The 17780-nt window shown below is 49.1% G+C and overlaps 1 protein-coding gene across 1 annotated transcript in view; it reads left to right on the top strand.

Moving 5' to 3' along the window:
- IGDCC3 (immunoglobulin superfamily DCC subclass member 3) overlaps positions 1 to 17780 on the top strand; it is a 72989-nt gene that overhangs the window by 39432 nt on the left and 15777 nt on the right. Inside the window, 3 exon segments of the mRNA XM_066636314.1 lie at positions 503 to 640; positions 2622 to 2780; positions 9721 to 9886. Coding sequence (XP_066492411.1) covers positions 503 to 640; positions 2622 to 2780; positions 9721 to 9886 — 463 coding nt within the window.

The raw sequence follows: 17780 nt of genomic DNA, 5'->3' as shown, positions 1-17780 counted from the left end.
TTAGTACATTCTCTGCCGAATGCTCTCCTCTCCTTCATGCCACCTTTCCCATTCCACTCTTCTCTTTTTTTTTTCCAGTGGGAGGAAGAGGTGGAGCAGAGGAGGCAAGTGAGTGGGTGCCCTCCCTGGCCAGTCTGCTCTCTAGGGTGACCGCTTTAGTCAGCTGCATGGATGTGTGGTGCCTGAGGGCAGAACTAGAATCAGTGGGTTGAAACGACAGAAAAATAGACTTAGGTTAGACATGGGGAAGAGCTTCCTAACTGCAAGAGCCCTGGAACAGCCTGTCTTGTGCAGTTGTGGTCTCTCTCTTGTCAGAAGTTTTCAAGCAGATCCTGAATGACCACCTGACAGGGATGCTGTAGTTGAGCAAGCACTGATCCTGCACTGAGCAAGGAGTAGGATTAGATGACCTTCAAGGTCCCACTCAAACTCCCACATTCTGTTATTCTGAGGTGCCTTCTCACTCTCTATAAGGTAACCTTTGATCCGCCTGTTTGTACAGGTTCTCATTCTGCGGTGTACAAAGATCCTATGATTCTCGTGGGACCAGAGAACTTGACCTTAACTGTCCACCAGACAGCTATCCTGGAATGCATTGCCACTGGAAACCCCAGGCCCATTGTCTCCTGGAGCCGACTCGGTGAGTAGCCAAAATGGCCGGACCAAGCAAGTGACGGAAATCATACCTGCCCACAAAAACAGAGCATTTTGATCCTGCGTCACTTTGGGCAGAGTTTTTGCATTGTTGTCTTTGTCCCCTGTTCTTCCAGGTTGCTCAGGGCTGCATACATGATTTCCTTGCCCCAGACTGCGTTTGTCGTCATAACATCCTTCTGAAGTAGGCCAGGCCAAGAGACAGTGACTGGTCTGCAATGAATTCTGTGGCTGAGGAGAGACAAGAACCCAGGTCTCCCCAGACCTCCAGTCCAGTACTGTCACCACTGCACCATAGTAACTCCAAACACCGGATCTGGCCCACAGGCCATACTTTGGCAAGCTCTGGATTAAAGCAGTAATTTTAAGCAAGATAGGATGCTCTCCTTATTTTCAGATGATGCATACGTGTATCTTGTCAGCTACAGAGCTGACATCATTTTTGAGGTGGTGTTCCCTGATTGGCAGCCTTGGCCTCAGGTGACACCCTGTTGCTCACTGAAGCTGAGGGAACAACAAATTCACCAGCCTCTGAGGTGCTCCAGCACCTTTGGCTAGTTAAAGAATCATAACTAGTCATATTCAGGCGGTCTTTTTAACGCTTCGACTACAGGCAGGTTGTGTAAATACCGTCATAAAATAGATGGAAGCACAAGTCGAATTGGTGTCATTTCTTTGTAATAGGATGCTGTGATGGTTTCCTCACCACACCTTGTGTGTTTCCCTTGTCCCTCCCTCCCCACGAGAGGCATTACGGTTTTTATCCCTGCTGTAAATAATTTTTTAAAGGTCTAGAAATGAAAGGGAGCTGAATCTGAATTTTAATCTGGATTTTCACAGCACGCAAACGGCTTCTTATTGCTCGTTAAACGCTGGACAGGCTGCTCTTAACAGCTCTTTTTACAATCCACTGCGCTGACTGACAGGCTGTTTAATGACAGTGTTTTTTTCTCCATGTAAACGGCTTAAGCATCTTCATGTCTTCTGCCTTCTCAATGGAGCAGCCGAAGCTCTGTGTTTACAAAAAAGAAGCAGCAGACTCTTTTGCCAGGCTCCGCAATGAATCCAGGAGGGGAAGAGCTGTGTAGGTTTTGTGATAAGTTGCCTCCCTCAGCAGTGGCAAGCAGCTCCTCCCCTTCGGAGCCATTCTGGGTGGTGGAAGCAAAACTGAAGCAGATGCCCAGAATGGCTCCAAAGCGGAGAGAGAGGGGCTGCTTGCATGCTGCAGTCAAGCTCCCTGCAAAACTTAGTGCTTTGCACCCCCTCTAGCTACACCAGTGTCCCTCAGGCTTTCCTCCCTATATCAGCAGCATGTTCGTCCACTGTCTCTCATCAGCACAGTTCAGATGTTGAATCCAGCTGATGCACAAACCAGGAGCAGGGTGGTTTTTCAACTGTTGTGTGGTGTTCCCCCCCCCCCAGGTGTTTTGAGGCATGCAGGGGCTTTATGTTGCATTGATTTCAGTGGACCGACATCACACGATGGAACTCAATAGGAGCAAGAGAGACCCTGCTTGCCTGAAAGTGTCACACCTGTTGGATGGGAAACACAGACATCGCAGACAACAGAAGATCAGCAGAAGATATTTGAAAGCCATGGGAACCAAAAACAAGTGGGAGTGGCAAAAACAAATGAAGTAGTAAAAGAAAGAGCTGCTTTTGACCAGGACTTTGTTCCACTCTGCTGGTCGGTTCAAGAGTTTAGTGTCAAGATCCCTGATCTGGGAGTCTCCCAGATGTTGGTTTCTCTTTGTGTGTTCAGCATACGGCTCACAGGGTATAGAAGATACTTGGTCCTGCCCCTCTCTTACACCTGCCTCCACCTTGTGGACCTCGGGACTCTTGTCGAAACCAGAGCAGTTCCATTCAACCTAAACATGCCCTCCTCGGCTTCAGAGACAGGGAGACCTGGACCATGCAGCCTGGGCACAGTGAGTTATGCTACTCTTTCTTTTCCCTTTATTCAGATGGCCGACCGATTGGTGTTGAAGGCATTCAGGTCCTCGGGACTGGAAACCTGATGATTTCTGACCTCACAGTGCAGCATTCTGGGATCTATGTGTGTGCAGCCAACAAGCCTGGCACGAGAGTGAGGAGGACGGCCCAAGGAAGGCTGGTGGTGCAAGGTAAGGTGACCAGGATTGGGGCCCAGGTTCACTAATAGCACAGTCCCATGTTTGTCTACTGAGAAGTAAGCCCTATTGAGTTCAGCGGGTCTTACTTCCAGGTAAGTGTGTTTAAGATTGCAGTTTTAGTCATCAAATGACTGCTTTCAATGGTGTTTCCCCCCCTGCATTACCTGTATCTGTACCTTGAATAGAAAAGCAACATCAACTGGGTCGTGCTCTTGGTTTAAAAATGTCCCCCTTCCACTTTCACTGTCTTAGGCCCATGGTAAGTGTGTGTGTGTGTGTGTGTGTGTGTGTTTGTGTGTGTGTGTGAGAGAGAGAGAGAGAGAGAGAGATAAGGGACCATAAGAGGGGCCACCATAAGACTCTTATCTATATAGAAACAGCTATAGGGAAGAGAACATGTTTCAGTGCAGAGCCAGGGCCATGACCAGGCAATAAGTCCAGACTCTTGTTGCCCACAGAAGATGCCAGCCTGAGCAACCTTTCTCATTGAGAACTGTGGCTAGTTCAAGTACCTAGAACCATTCCTGTACTTAGAAACTCTTTACTGCTGAGGGAAATGCCAGCTCTGGTCTCCATAGCTCCTGACACTTCTGCTAGTCAGACCATTGGTCTGCATAGCCCAGGTTTGCCTGTTCTGTCTGGTGGTTGCCCTCCAAGTTCTCAAGCAGAAAAAGTCATTTCTGGTGTCGGGGATTAAAACCGAGGCCTCCTGCATGCAACTGACTCCTCCAAACAGCAAAAAAATAAAATAAACAGAGAAGACTACAGCATCAAGACCACCATCTGGCTTCTCCCAGTGCCTAAGCAGGTTGGTTCACTTGGCCCTCAAGCAGAAGTGGCCCTCGCTGCTGCTGCTCCCCCCAGCAATTGGTATTTAGAAGTTGCCCGTAATAAAGGTGAATCATTGGGCTGATCAACTGTCTGCTGATTTTCTGCTCTGTGAATTTGTCTTGTCCCCAGTGGCATAGCTAGAGGGGGTGCAAAGCACTAAGTTTTACAGGGAGCCTTAGTGTGGCATGCAAGTGGCCCCTCCCCTCTGCTTCAGAGCCAGGTCTTCATCTATGTTTTGCTCCCCCACCTAGAATGGCTCCAAAGGGGAGGGGGAGGGGCATCCTGCATGCCACTGTGAGGCTGCCTTAGTGCTTTGCACCCCCTCTAGCTACACCACTGCTTGTCCCTTCATCTAGGCAACCGGCCGTCACCACATCATGTGGCAGCAATTTCCCATAAATTAATAATGAATCCTTGACCAGTGATACATTTTAAAACCCAAGAGATGGCAAATCTTGGCCTGTTTTTATATGGCCCTCATCCCAGGGCTTTTGCACTCCTTGTCCAGTGCCCTGGAAGGCAGCAGTCAGTTGACTCCTCACTGAAGAACTGGATAGAAGCGTTGGCTGCCTGTCTCGAGAGACTTGCTTGTATTTGCTCTGAAAAAATTAAAGCTAAATAATGGGGTGGGGGAGGCCTGCATTATTCTTTCCTGCACCCTGTAGCTACAGTCCAGGGGCTAAATCCCTGAGCTGGACATCCAAGAAAGCTCTTTGAAACTACCAAGGTAATACGGGCTTCCCCTCCCCAGGCCCTAACGATGGTTCTGAAAGCCACTTTTAATGACCTTGGCTGATGACGCCCCGAAATGAGTTTCTCCCATGTTTGCTGAGCATCCAGTCTCCATGGTGAGAGTTTTTGCAAAGAGAAGGCCTTTTGCCAAGCGGGCGGCAGACCCAGCTGGTAGCGGAGAGCTGAATGGCCTTAATCCTCTCCTGATTGCGAGCCCTTCTCACCGTCTTTGAAGTAGGCCATTCCACACAGCTCCACATTCTCATCAGCTCCGCTCGTTAACTGTGGGCTTGATGAGCTGCTGAATCTAAAATTATATTTCTCCTGCCTGAGCAGCCTAATTGGACGTTTTCACAGGGGGAACAGCGCAAGGGGCCCACCTTGGCTGGGGCACTCACCTGCCATTTCCTCTGCTGAGAATATCTGAAAATGCAAAGTGTGAAGCAGCCGATTCCATGGGGCACAGGAGCACATGAAGCCTGGTCTTTGGTCTGTCCATCCCAGTGTGGCCTGCTGTGAATTGCAGGTCTCCCCAGGTCTCAGCGAATTGGTCTTTCCCATCACCCTGTAGCTGAACTTTGAACTGGAGATGGAGTTGCCGGGTGTGTGTCATGCCACTGAACTATGGTTCCCTCCCATACGAAGCTACCTTGCACTGTGGTCTCTCTGGGAAACAGCAGCTCTTCAATGACTCAGGTGAATTTCTCATCTTCCCATCACCTTTAAATGGAGCTGCCAGGGTTGGAAGCTTCTGCATGCACAGCAGGGAGGCAGCCCTTCCATCTTCTACTTTTCTGCTGCTCTCTTCACCTCCAATCTTGTTAGCATCCTTCAGTCTCGGAAGACTATGGTATCGCACTCTGAATAGTGTTCTGGAACAGAGTGTCCTCTCCAGGGCGCGAAGCCTGGGTAAAGTAGATATGGAGGATAGACTGTTACCCATGCAGCAAATCCCCCCTCTCCACGTCGCTGAGATGGTCCAATGGAAAGGCAGAAGCCAATACGGTTGGTTCCAGCGGCGTCGCAGGAGTTGCCAGAACGTGACTGTGTTCAGCCATGAACTGCCTCAGGGACTCCGGCTCCGGATTTTGCCTCGAGGTTGACTCCTGAAGCCTTTTCCATAACTGGATATAGCCACAAGTCAATGGAGGTTTGGGATCAGAGTATTCCTTATCTCAGATGAGCTGCTTTCCCAGGCTGACGAGTCCCATCTACCCGGTGGCTGTTCAGTCGCCTCTTACGACAAGTACAGCCAAACTGAGGGCCTATTCTTATCCCCAGCCCTCAGGGGAAACCTCCAAATAATACAAGATTATCCCAACTGAGAAAAAGCAAATGATCCATTTGGGGTGGAAGTTCCCACCTTCAGTACTGGTACACAAAATCATTTGACGATGGTTCACTGCAGCCTTGCAAATACATCTCCCAAAGTCACTAGCTTGTCTGCACATTTGTGGCATGTGGAAGAGGATGCGTTTTGCACGTAGAAGGACCCAAGTGCAGTCCCTGGTATTAGAATGGGTGATGGGGAAGACCTCACACTGGTGGGGGGCCTGGTGAGCCCTGTGTCTAAAAACCCCTATGCGTGAATCATTGGTGATTCATATTTGCCACAGTAAACTAGGCAAGTAGGTTGCTCTTTCCAGAGCCCTGAGCAGCAGCAGTGCTCATATGTCTCCTTCCATAACCTAAGGATCAGTCTTGCCCTGTTCCTCAGTCACTGTGCTATGGAGAGGATGTCCTGACAGTCCCGTTCTCCAGATAGTCCTGATACTGAGCTGCTCTCTCTCTCTCTCTCTCTCTCTCTCTCTCTCTCTCTCTCTCTCTCTCTCTCTCTCTCCCCTCCCCCCCTTCCCATAAGGTAATTTATTTCCATAGCAGAGTGTTGATTTGGAGGCACCGGAGGGTCTGCAATGTCTGTGTGCTGGTTTCCTTCACTTTGCTGCACGGCCAGATAGACACAAATGACAGCTTGAAAGCGGGAGGTGTTAAATAAAATGTTTGCTAATAAGTCATACCGCCACTCGGCAGGTTGAAGGTTTGGAGCAGTAAATCAGGGAGTCACTGGAACGCAGCCAGGTCCCGCCACACAGTGGGAAGCCTCAAGATTGCAGAAATGGGGGTGAGGGTGGGAAAGGAAGTGTTTCTGCAAGCGCCTGGCCTCTCAGTATTTCTGTCACATATGCCAAGAACTGATGGGGCACCCAGAGGTTGCAGGTACAACCCAGCTACTTGAAAGATAGTTGCCAGGCCTAGAAAAGCATATTGTCTTTGAACCTGGGGAAAGTTTGCTCAGATTCCCACTTAGCCTGGGAGCTTACTGGGTGGCCTCTGATAGGTGACCATCTGCCAACCTAGCTGTCCTTGAAGGGTTGTTGTGAGGAAATAAGAAAGGCAAAGGTACTGTGGGAAACCCTGGCCTCTGAGCGGCCCGCTTGGAGGCAGGCTGTGCAGCATGGCCTTTCCCAGTTTGAAGAGACACTTTGCCAACAGTCTGAGGCAAAGAGGCAAAGAAGGAAGGCCCATAGCCAGGGAGACAGACCAGGGACAGACTGCACTTGCTCCCGGTGTGGAAGGGATTGTCACTCCCGAATCGGCCTTTTTAGCCACACTAGACGCTGTTCCAGAACCACCATTCAGAGCGCGATACCAGAGTCTTTCGAGACTGAAGGTTGCCAACAAAGGTACTGTGAAAATGTGCTGGAGAACCAGTTAGGGCTGTTTGTTTGTTAGCCTCCCTTCGGTTTCAGTTCTCTCCCAAAGACCACTGAGAGACAGCATGTCTGTTGGCAGCAATGACGACTGCTAGTGTCATTTCTCCTGCTCATCTTTCCCCGCTGCAAAGTGCAGTGACCCTGGTTGGAACAACCCCTGTGTTTATTCCTCAACCCTTGGACCTCCTTGTTCCTCTCTTCTTGACAGTGCTGTAGCTTCTCCCCTCTTCTCCTGTGCTGTTGCTATCTTGGTTGCAGTGTAGGTGACAGTCTCCTTGGGGCAGGGCCTGCTATAGTTGCAGGAGGGGACAGGGGTGTGCAATGTCCTGGACTCTTGCGTGGCTTGGTTGGCCTGTGAACTCAGCTTGATGATGGGTTGCCCAAGCCTGGTACGTATTTCCCTCTCCCCAGCCACCAGCCTATCATGCAGATTCCCTCCCTTGCCCCCTTCCCTCCCTGCAGCCCTGTCTACATGTTTCCAACTCATGATTGATACATTTATTTTATACATCTCTGGAGAGGAGCTCCAAAAAAGAGAGAGCTTTTTTGAGAGGAGCATCTTGGTTCTCAAGGTTCATTGGGGTGCCATTATCCCCTCCCACTCCCCATTGTATTCTTCAGGAAATAAAAAAAGCTTTTGTGCCATGTTCAAATGAGAGGCAGGGGTGAACCTGTCCCCTCCCTGTCAGTGTGGATTTGTCTTTTAGGTGTGGCATGGCTTGTAGCTGCTGTTTATTCCTGTCTCACATAAGCGCCCCCCACACATTCTGCCCTCCTTGTACCACTTTATTTTGCTGTATTACAGTAGCGGGATGTGTGTCACTCCTGAGTGTCAAAAGGAGCCCTGACATGGAGAGGGGTTTTTGGCATGGTGGGGAAGGAGTGAATTCAGTATTTTAAAATGCTGGAAGATCTGGATGTCCGAATAAAGATACATGCAGGTAGGACTGCCTTTGAGGGACCCTCTGTGTTTCCATGATCTCTAGCAGGCCCACTTTAGGGAATCCTGCTGTTCCAAAATTCCCAGTTACCCCCTTGAGACAGGAAGCCAAGTTCTCATTCCTCTTGCTACATAAACTGCTTTAACTGTTTTGTTGTTGAAAAGAGATGTATAAATAGTCTGAATAATCAGCCGAGGGAGTGAATTGGGAGCAACTACCTTTCTGTGGCAAAACATGATCTCCTCCCTGGGGCAGTGAAGAGCCCTTCCCTGAATTACCTTTCTATAATTATGCAGCGCTTTCTGTCTGAGGCTCAGAGCGATCAATTCCCTGGAGCCTTATTCCTCTCACTGGTTTGCTTGCATAATGAAAGACGGAGGACCGGAGTCTCTTGTGCTCATACAGTGAAGATATTATACGGCTTGGCCTTCCAAGCATAATTGCTTATACGCAGACTGTGGCCTCTCAAGAACACATTTCAGCCTCACTACCCCTCTTGCCCACATGCTGTTGTATTTATATGAAATGTGATGCCACATTTCAGAGGTATCAACTGAAGAGGAATCAGCCCAATGCGTTCCAACCTTGGCATCCACAGGGTTCCATTCCCGGAAACGTTACGGATGCCAAAACCTACAGATAATCAAATCAGAAAAAGTATCTTAAAAATCATGGTTTAAAATTGCTATTTTAACCTTTACAGAATGTCAGACAGGCAGTCTTCAGCTATTAGAATGGCTATTTTGGGGTCACGCCAAGGCAAGCGACCCCTTCCCTGGCATGCTGGCAAGTGACCCCCGGCATGCTGAAAATGCAATGCGGACATGATTAAATGGTTCCGCATTGCATTCATGCCTGATCTCGTCTGATCTTGGAAGCTAAGCAGGGTCAGGCCTGGTTAGTACTTGGATGGGAGACCGCCTGAGAATACTGGGTGCTGTAGGCTTATACCATAGTCTTTCAAGACTGAAGGTTGCCAACCATACTCTGGGGTGACCAGGGACCAAGGGAGGGGCTTGCTTGCTTTGACGTGACCTGGAAATAGGCTTTCTAATAGGTGAAGACTTCCTGCCTCCAACTCTGAAAAGGTTGGAAAAAAAGCAGGTTTTAAAGCACAGTTTTAAAGGGATGCTTCCCCCTCCCTGGATCAGCAGTGTCCTTCTCGTCTGCAATGGCCATCTGCAGTGAGTGAAATGGTCAAACCGCGGATGAGAAGGATGGACCTGTATGTATGTATGTATTTTGCCCTGGCTTACAGTATTTCCTCCCCTACTCATTGGTCGGATGCAGAAGTCAGGGCGGGAGGCGGGAGCTGCTGCTCTGGCTTCTACTTGGCCTTTTTCTTGCAGGGCATTGTGTTTCTCTGAGAGAGGGCAGGGCCAGTACTGTCATGTGTAATGCACACACCAGAGCCTGATCGTCTGTGAGGAGATTAGTTTGTAGTTTTTATTACACTCCTGGACTAGAGGAGAGGGTGACCTCAGAAGCTGGCCATCCTCTCACAGATCATCAGCCTATCAGGAGAAATAGGGGTCAAAAAACATGCTCAGCATTTTCAGGGTGCACATTTACTGTGGCTGTGATCCAGAAGGAGGCTTTCTTGTGGCTGTGCTCTTGCCCAGCGCTTGTCCTTGCGTGGAGGTTTACACAGGAAAAACCCCAAACTATAACAAAATGGAACCTGCCTTAACCACCTGTTCTTTCTCTTTGCAGCCCCTGCAGAATTTGTGCAGCATCCTCAGTCCATTTCTCGGCCTGTGGGGACCACGGCCATCTTTACCTGCTTGGCCCAGGGGGAACCTCCCCCACAGATAACGTGGCTGAAGAATGGGCAGATTTTGGAACCCACAGACCACGTAAAATTGAAGAACAACAACAGGTAAACTGAGTCCCAGTGGAACCAACATGAGGGAGTTTTGTCTGTTTCTGCCAAACCATTTGAAAACTGTGAAAAGGGTGGCCTTTGGATGGGACAGGGACAGAAAACTCATTTGTGGCATGGGCACTCCTGGCTGTTATTTCCACCCCACAGTTCTTCCTTCCTTAGAGGCACTATGGCATTGTGTGGTGTCATTCAGAGGGGGAGAGCTGGAATATATTGGGGGCTGCTCTTGTTTCCTAGAATCCTGACTTGGATTGATGCTACGTGATGACATTGCATCACTCAGAGGAGAGGATTGTAAGGGGAAAAATACGACTGCTGCTAGGAGTGATACTCTTGTACCCTAGTTCCTACTGCTGGCCATTTCCCCCCCCCCCCCGAATTCCCCAGACCTACACCATGTCTGGGTGCATTCTGGGGGGAAAGTGGCAGCCAGAAGACATTAATAGGCAGACCTAAAAGAAAGAGGAAAAGAGTACTTGCTGCCTGTCATCAGTGGTACCTCTAGGAGTCTTTCAAATGATTTTTCTCGCTCAAATTACCCCCTTCTCCCACTCCTCCCAATTTTGAGACAGAAGTTCTCACTTTAGAAATTCTGGTTCAGCTGTAGCTTTTGTGTCCTGATGTGAATCTGTGCTGGAGGCCGCTGTGTGGCACATCCATTTCGGCTGGGCATTTACAGGCTCATATTCCGACTTTTAACATGGTTGCGTTTTGGTTCCCTGCTGTGTGCGAATACATCCCGCCCCCCACCCTGCACTTTGAGATAATCACAACTTTGTGGCTGACTTGCCCTCCACTTGGGGCCTCTTATCTCGCTAGGAAGTGGCACTGTTTTCTGGTCAGGTCCAAGCAGCCATATTTCCACGCTTGAACTATTTGTGTGGTGGAAATAGCAGGTTGAGATGAGCCCAGTGTGAAAATTACTGGTTGGTGGGTCTATGGAACTAACACAGAATGACATGGAGAGAAATAACCGGGAGAGAGCTGAAAATCTGTGGCTTTGTACACTCTCCTAAGGCAGTGGTTCCCAAACTTTTTAGCACCAGAATTCACTTTTTAAAACAACAATTTATTGAAATTCACCTAACTTTATGAGACTAAAAGAAAAAGTTTCACTTTACCAGCTGCTCAAAGCCTCTATTTTTATCCTTTCTACTATGGTGGGGGGACTGTCTTCTGAGAGCCTTTGCTGAGCTTCATGTTCGTCGGAGTGGGACCATTCTGGTGGTCTTGTGTTCCTCTTTGCCTGGCCTTTGATAAGAGCCAAGGGATGTGTACCTACTCATGAGTAAACACACACGTGTGACTCACAGCACAATCCTAACTTGTGCTGAAACAGGCAGACCAGTGGACCTGTGCTGTATCCAGCACAAGTTTCGGGCTGGCTGCGGCTCAGTCTGAGGCAAGGGGAAATAATTCCCCTTATCCCATGTTACGCTACAGAGGCTCCAATGGGTCTACTCAGATCTGCACCGCCTCAAGAGGTGGTGCAAATCCGAGCAGCGCGGAGCTGCCCCGGGCTACCCGGGAATGGGGCTAGGTTCGGGTATAAATGCCAGATGCTGGCCCCACCCCCCAGTTCCCCACTGCCCACCCACTTTGCTTTGGCTGTCCCAGAACTCCTTCTTACTACAGAAGATTCTCAGGCTTAGCTATAAGGGGACCAGGTAAGTATTGCAGGTACCTCGACCTACCATGTAACCAGCACCTCCCACTTGCCAGTGCTGTCCAGAATGGCTCTGACAGTGAGTGGGAGGGACCTGTTACACAGTGCATTGTAGCACCTACAATACTTACTGTGCTCCCCCCCCATAGCTATACTACTGCTTTCAGGCACTCCATTGGCCCCATCCGCGGCTTATGTGGTGAACTGGGAGCACTTCTTGGAAGATGCTGAGCTGGAAGGGTATAAAAATAGCCCTCCCCTTAACAGTCTTTCCATTGAGGACAGTGGTCTGAAGACTTTCAGATTAGATGAGCCAATTATCTGATCCTGGCCAGAGAAGATTCCAGTAATACAGACATCCATACTGCCAGCATTTTCCAAACTTCCTCCTTGTTTTGGTTCATTTCTATGTTAGAATTTAATGCCACCTTTTAGCCAAAGGCCCACTACACAAAACAATGAGGAATTCAAAACCTTGAATCGGGGCAGTGCTGTTTCCTAAGTGCCCCCCATCTCAGTGTCTGCACCCCACTGGTAGGCAGAGAAATGGGGGGGGGGAGGAACACTGGCAATTTTCAAAGAAGAGACTAAATGAGTGTCTTACTGGCAGCAGTGCTCCTCTAGTAGAGTGGAAGCCACCATCTTTCTTCCCCTCCATCCCTTTTGGAACCCTGCTGCGTCATTGCATAGCATTGTTTTTAGGGGATTTGGTTGGAAGGGGGTGGGGTGGGGAGATGGCGACTGTAAGCTGCCAAGTGAGGCCACAGTGAAACAGGTGGCTGTAAAGTTTTTGCCCCCTCCTCCAATTTGAGCCAAATGTTCCCCATGATGAATGTTTGGCTCAGCCTTAATTTTAACAGTTGTGTGTATGTGTGTGTGTGTGGGGGGGGGGGGTGAATTCCATGCTCTTCGAAAGGAAGAATTGCAGAAGATAAGCCTGCATGACCCTTGAAGATGCCTCTCTCCCCGTCTCCCTGCCCATCCCTTTGTTTTGTTCTTGCATGCATGACTAACTGCCGTGGCCCACTTAGTTCCAGGCAGAATTGGTTTGCAAAGTGGCATCCGCCAATCGCACTTGGAAAAATATATTTGTCTGAGTAATGATGGGATCTCTTATCTTGCCATAATGAGTCACGCTAAACTGCAGTGTGAGCCTCTTAATTAGATTACACGCTTTTTCCCCTCAGAAAATTTCATTTGGATTAAAACTCATCATAAAAGTAATAAAAAGACTGAATGCCCTCAAAGGATTGCCTCTTTCACTAAAAGAAAGGAAGGAAGGAAGGAAGGAAGGAAGGAAGGAAGGAAGGTTGTGTTGTTTACTGATTGATTGCAATACTGTGTGAATGCTATAATTTTTTAAGAAACCAAGAGGAGAAGCTGTGGATCAGAGACATGGGCATTATTTTTCCATGAAAGTTTCTCAAAAAGTTCCAGCTTGAGCTTTCTGAACAAGTACAGATGGGCCTCTATATCCACATATCTGTTATCTGATGTTTCAATTATCCATGGATCCAGGCCCTCACCTGCCTGACAGACTCAGCCAGTCAGCCTCAGTTGGACCATGGGGGAAGGGGGTTGCATACCTGGGTCCCTCTCCCCGGTCTGGGCTCCTTTGAAGCTCACAGGCTAGCTGGCCTCCACGCCAGCCAGCAGCTCTCCCAGCACTGGCCCTCCTCACTGACCAGGCTGGGTCTTATATAGGGGAGGCCGCCCTTGCTGGCCCTGCCTTTTCCGTCTGGGCGGAGCCATTAGGCGCCATGGGCACTGCCCCCTCTTCTCCCTCCCCATGTTGTTCTGCTCCCATCATCAGCTGCCGCTGCAGCCGTTCTGTCCTGCAGTGGCTAAGCTGTCACCAGGAGGCCAGGGCTGGAGCAGGAGCCAGTCCATGGCAATCACCGCAGTCCCAGCATGCTGTCCGAGGTGAAAGGAGCGGGCTTATGCCATCCTGGCACCCACCAGATGCAGCCTGGTTGGAACTGCTGCAGGCTCTGCCCCACCTGGTTCTGCGGCCAGTGCCTACCCCAGGATGTTCCACTGCACGCCACGCCACCACTTGTCCCCCCGGCTCAGATTGTAGGAGCGCCGGAGGGTCTTTGCTGTGGCCAGCAGTTGGGGGGTGTCCCTCACTCCCCCTAACAGACCTGGTAAGGTGGGCCACCAACTCAAAGCCTGACAAAGAATTGTTGCTTTAAACAGAATTCTGTAAGTTCCTTTCTTTAAACAGTGCGCTATAGCATTCAAGCATGAAGACAGCATGAAGAGAGTGGGCTGCCGGCAGCCTGAATGACTAATGAAAATAGACCTAATGCTAAACAGGAAGAGGAAGTTAACTGCTTCATGTTCAGTGTCTGTTTTCATCATCAGTCATTCAGACTGCCAGAAACCTGCCCTCTTTGCACCATAAGTTTAATGCACGTGCTTGAATGCACACGTGGGGGCCACTATTAAGACAGTTGTCCACTGTGTTCACAGGGATCCATGGAACAGATGCCCAGCGAATACGGGGGCACGTCGCTATTATCAGAACATGGCATGTGCTACAGATCCATCATTTCGTTTTCCTGATTATTTTTCTTTTGAAGTCCTAGATCTATTTGCACAGCTTTCAGCCTGATGCCCTTCTGGGTAGGGGAGTGGAATAGTCTAAGGAAGAGCCTGCATGGGTAGCAGAGTGCCCAGGCCACCTGCTGCTTGATGGTTTCTTCCAAGGGCTGGGGATGCTGTAGGGACAAGGGCAAGGGCCACGCTGCTATTCTGCATCCTTGCGCCACCATGGTCAGGTTCCACAGCCCGTTGACTGCCACAGCCACTATGAGTAGCCTTTCAGCACAATAATCCCAAAGGCAAGTCACATCAGTAGCATGAAAGGAAGAAATGAACCAACTCTTCTCCAATTTCTGGAAATGTTCTTGCTTGATTGATTGAATCTTCCTTACTGAGGGTATGGTTATAATTATTGTTTGTTTTACAAGTCTGGAATAATAATAATAATAATAATAATAATAATAATAATAATAATAATAACAACAGGTATTTATATACCGCCTTTCTTGGTCTTTATTCAAGACTTTATTCAAGGCGGTTTACATAGGCAGGCTTTATTTAAATCCCTTATTAAATAGGGATTTTTACAATTGAAAGAAGGTTCTTTCTTTCAAGAACCACTACATTCAGGTGTTTCATTCCGATCTGGCTTCACATTCTGGCCTCCATCCTCCCACGCTCAGAGCAGATGGAATTGCTCGGCTTCAGCTTGTCAGCTGCTCCAAGGTCGCACGGTGCCGGTGGCCTCGAACTGGCGACCTTGTGGATGTTATCTTCAGGCAGACGGAGGCTCTACCCTCTAGACCAGACCTCCTGCCCGTTTCACCAGTTTCTAATAGCCATTTAGGAATCACCAGTTTCTAATAGCCATTTTCTTCCCACTGAAAAGGTCCTACTTGGCACGTGTGTGGGGTAAGAAGGGGGTTGTGAGCCCATCCACTTTGTGCAACTGATGAAATCAGTTTCTGCATTTCTAAACTTGTGTACTAAAACATATTTGGCTTAAACGTACTGTACTCCTGCACACGAATCAAGGGCATGTAACTGCAAAATGGTTACCATTTATTGCCTCTCCCTGACTGGTCCATTCTCTGGGGATCACAGGAAGGGGTGGGATGGAAGGGATGGGGAGGTCACCTGCAAGCAAGAAATAAATTCTGTTAAAGGGTTTGTGTTGCTGAGATGCGTTTACAGCAACTGCAAGGAGCAAAGGCCAGCCAGATCCGTGTGAAGGCAGGCTCCCAATATCGATTATTTCCTTGCAGGAAGCTTGTATTTACAAAATGGTAATGAAGTGGTTTCCATCCATCCATCCCATCAAAAAACGGTTTTCTGGCCAAGGGCTCAGGTGTTACTGGCTTTCCTCAGTAAACTTACTTTTTACTTTTTTAAGAGAGGGGTCTGTCTGTCTGTCTCAGAATCCTGTCTGTCCCAAATCCAACACTTTTTATTTGCGGTGTCTCCTGAGGTGACTTTCCATGAGAAGGTTTTCTCATGGAGCAGTCTTTGCACCGCTGCAAAGCTTGGTCATTTTAGACAACTTTTTTGGCTTGGTCATGCTGAAAGAATATTTGTGTGGACACACTCATTTACTTCTGTGGTTTCAAAAGGAACGGAATGAATTTTTCCAGGTTTGTCCCTGAACCCAGGCTGCAAAGCCTCCATCCTGTCTGAAAAACAAAGGCAGAGCACTGACTCAGGCTTGGTGCAACCCCCCCATCACCCCCCACCTCCCTGCAGCTAGGCAAGGCTCCTGCTCAGATCAGGTGGCCACATCTTCCAAAATGAATTTGCAGCACTTACACAGACATCTCACACCAAAGGCCCTCGTGCCTTCCCTTCTGCCTGGTCCTCACCCATTTCTTTTCTTCTTATATTGCTCTTCATGCTTTAGGCACACCACTGGAGTGACATTGCTCCTTTTCCAGCCGCAACAGTGTGCATCACCTAAGGGGGGAGTTCTCCAGCTTGCATGTTTGACCTTATAGGGATTCCTTCTTGTACACCTCACTTACTGGTAAGCTGTTTCTCGGGCATAGTGACTCCTCTTGTATCCTCTCAGTTTGCAGCTTCTGTGGGAGGATGACTGCAGTCTACCTGAGCATAGAAAACTGCAGAATTCAGCTTCCTGAAAAAAATTCTTGTATTATATTTATGAAAGGAGTAACATTTCTAGCATTAGACATTTGGAGACAGGCTTGAGAGTGTGTGAGCACTGCATATGTGGGACTTAATAGGTTTTCCAGGAAAATGGAGCTTTGTAGCGTGCCATCTTTCACAATATATAAGAGGACACGTATCTGCCCCAATGGGTCTGCAGTCTATAATTCTACACAAGGGAGGCAGCAGAAGATGGGGAATGGATCTGAGGCTCTGGAAGGCATGCCATTATTGTAGTGATACACACTGAAGCCTAGTCACATAGGTCATAGGTTGTCGGGGACTGTGCCAGAGGCATCACAGAAAAGGTGGGTTTTGAGGAAGGAATTGAAGGATGTGAACAAGGAGGCGGGCGACATGCAGGTCTGGTGGGTGCCATTTCCAAGCCTAATAGGTAGCAAGGAAGAGAGAGGAGAGACCTCTGGTTTGGTGAGTGCTCGACCAAGAGCAGGGGGAGTGAAGGCTGTGGGCAGGGAGAAGTCCTGGCCTCTCCCTGATAACTAGTAGTTAGTAGTTGGCAACCTTCAGTCTCGAAAGACTCTGGTATTGCGCTCTGAAAGGTGGTTCTGGAACAGCGTCTAGTGTGGCTGAAAAGGCCGATTCGGGAGTGACAATCCCTTCCACACCGGGAACAAGTGCCGTCTGTCCCTGGTCTGTCTCCCTGGCTACGGGCCTTCCTTCTTTGCCTCTTTGCCTCAGACTGTTGGCCAAGTGTCTCTTCAAACTGGGAAAGGCCATGCTGCACAGCCTGCCTCCAAGCGGGCCGCTCAGAGGCCAGGGTTTCCCACTTGTTGAGGTCCATTCCTAAGGCCTTCAGATCCCTCTTGCAGATGTCCTTGTATCGCAGCTGTGGTCTACCTGTAGGGCGCTTTCCTTGCACGAGTTCTCCATAGAGGAGATCCTTTGGGATCCGGCCATCATCCATTCTCACGACATGACCGAGCCAACGCAGGCGTCTCTGTTTCAGTAGTGCATACATGCTAGGGATTCCAGCTCGTTCCAGGACTGTGTTGTTTGGAACTTTGTCCTGCCAGGTGATGCCAAGGATGCGTCACCCTGATAACTAACAATCTAGAATATGTCATGCAAAACAGAAAAAGTGGCATTTTGTGCAACAGGAAGGGTCTATGCAAATTTTCACATGTGCCTGTCTATGGGTCTCTTGGGTGCCCCCACAGCGTGCCACACGGCTTGTGTGCACGAGTTGCTTGTGGAATTTGCTCTGCCCTCCACTCTTCTCGTTCATGGCGAACACGTCGTTCTTGGTTTTCGCAGCTTTGCAGATAGGCCCCTTTCCTGTTCTCTCCACTGCTGGAGAAGTTGCCACCCTCCTGCCTCCTCTTGGATTAGTTCTGCGTCTTTCTTTTCTTTCATTTTGTTCTATGACGGGCTGTGGAACATTCAGCTCTGGTCCCCGGGCCAGACCTCTGACCTGCGATGAGATCAGTCATCTTGATTGCCTGTGGACTGAAGTGATGGCTTGTGAAAAAGACTCCCTGTGAGCTGTGAAAGCCA

This window comes from Tiliqua scincoides, chromosome 8 (assembly GCF_035046505.1).
Source record: "Tiliqua scincoides isolate rTilSci1 chromosome 8, rTilSci1.hap2, whole genome shotgun sequence".
NCBI lineage: Eukaryota > Metazoa > Chordata > Lepidosauria > Squamata > Scincidae > Tiliqua > Tiliqua scincoides.
Note: the sequence above shows the minus strand (reverse complement) of the source record. Positions and strands in the feature narration are given on the sequence as shown.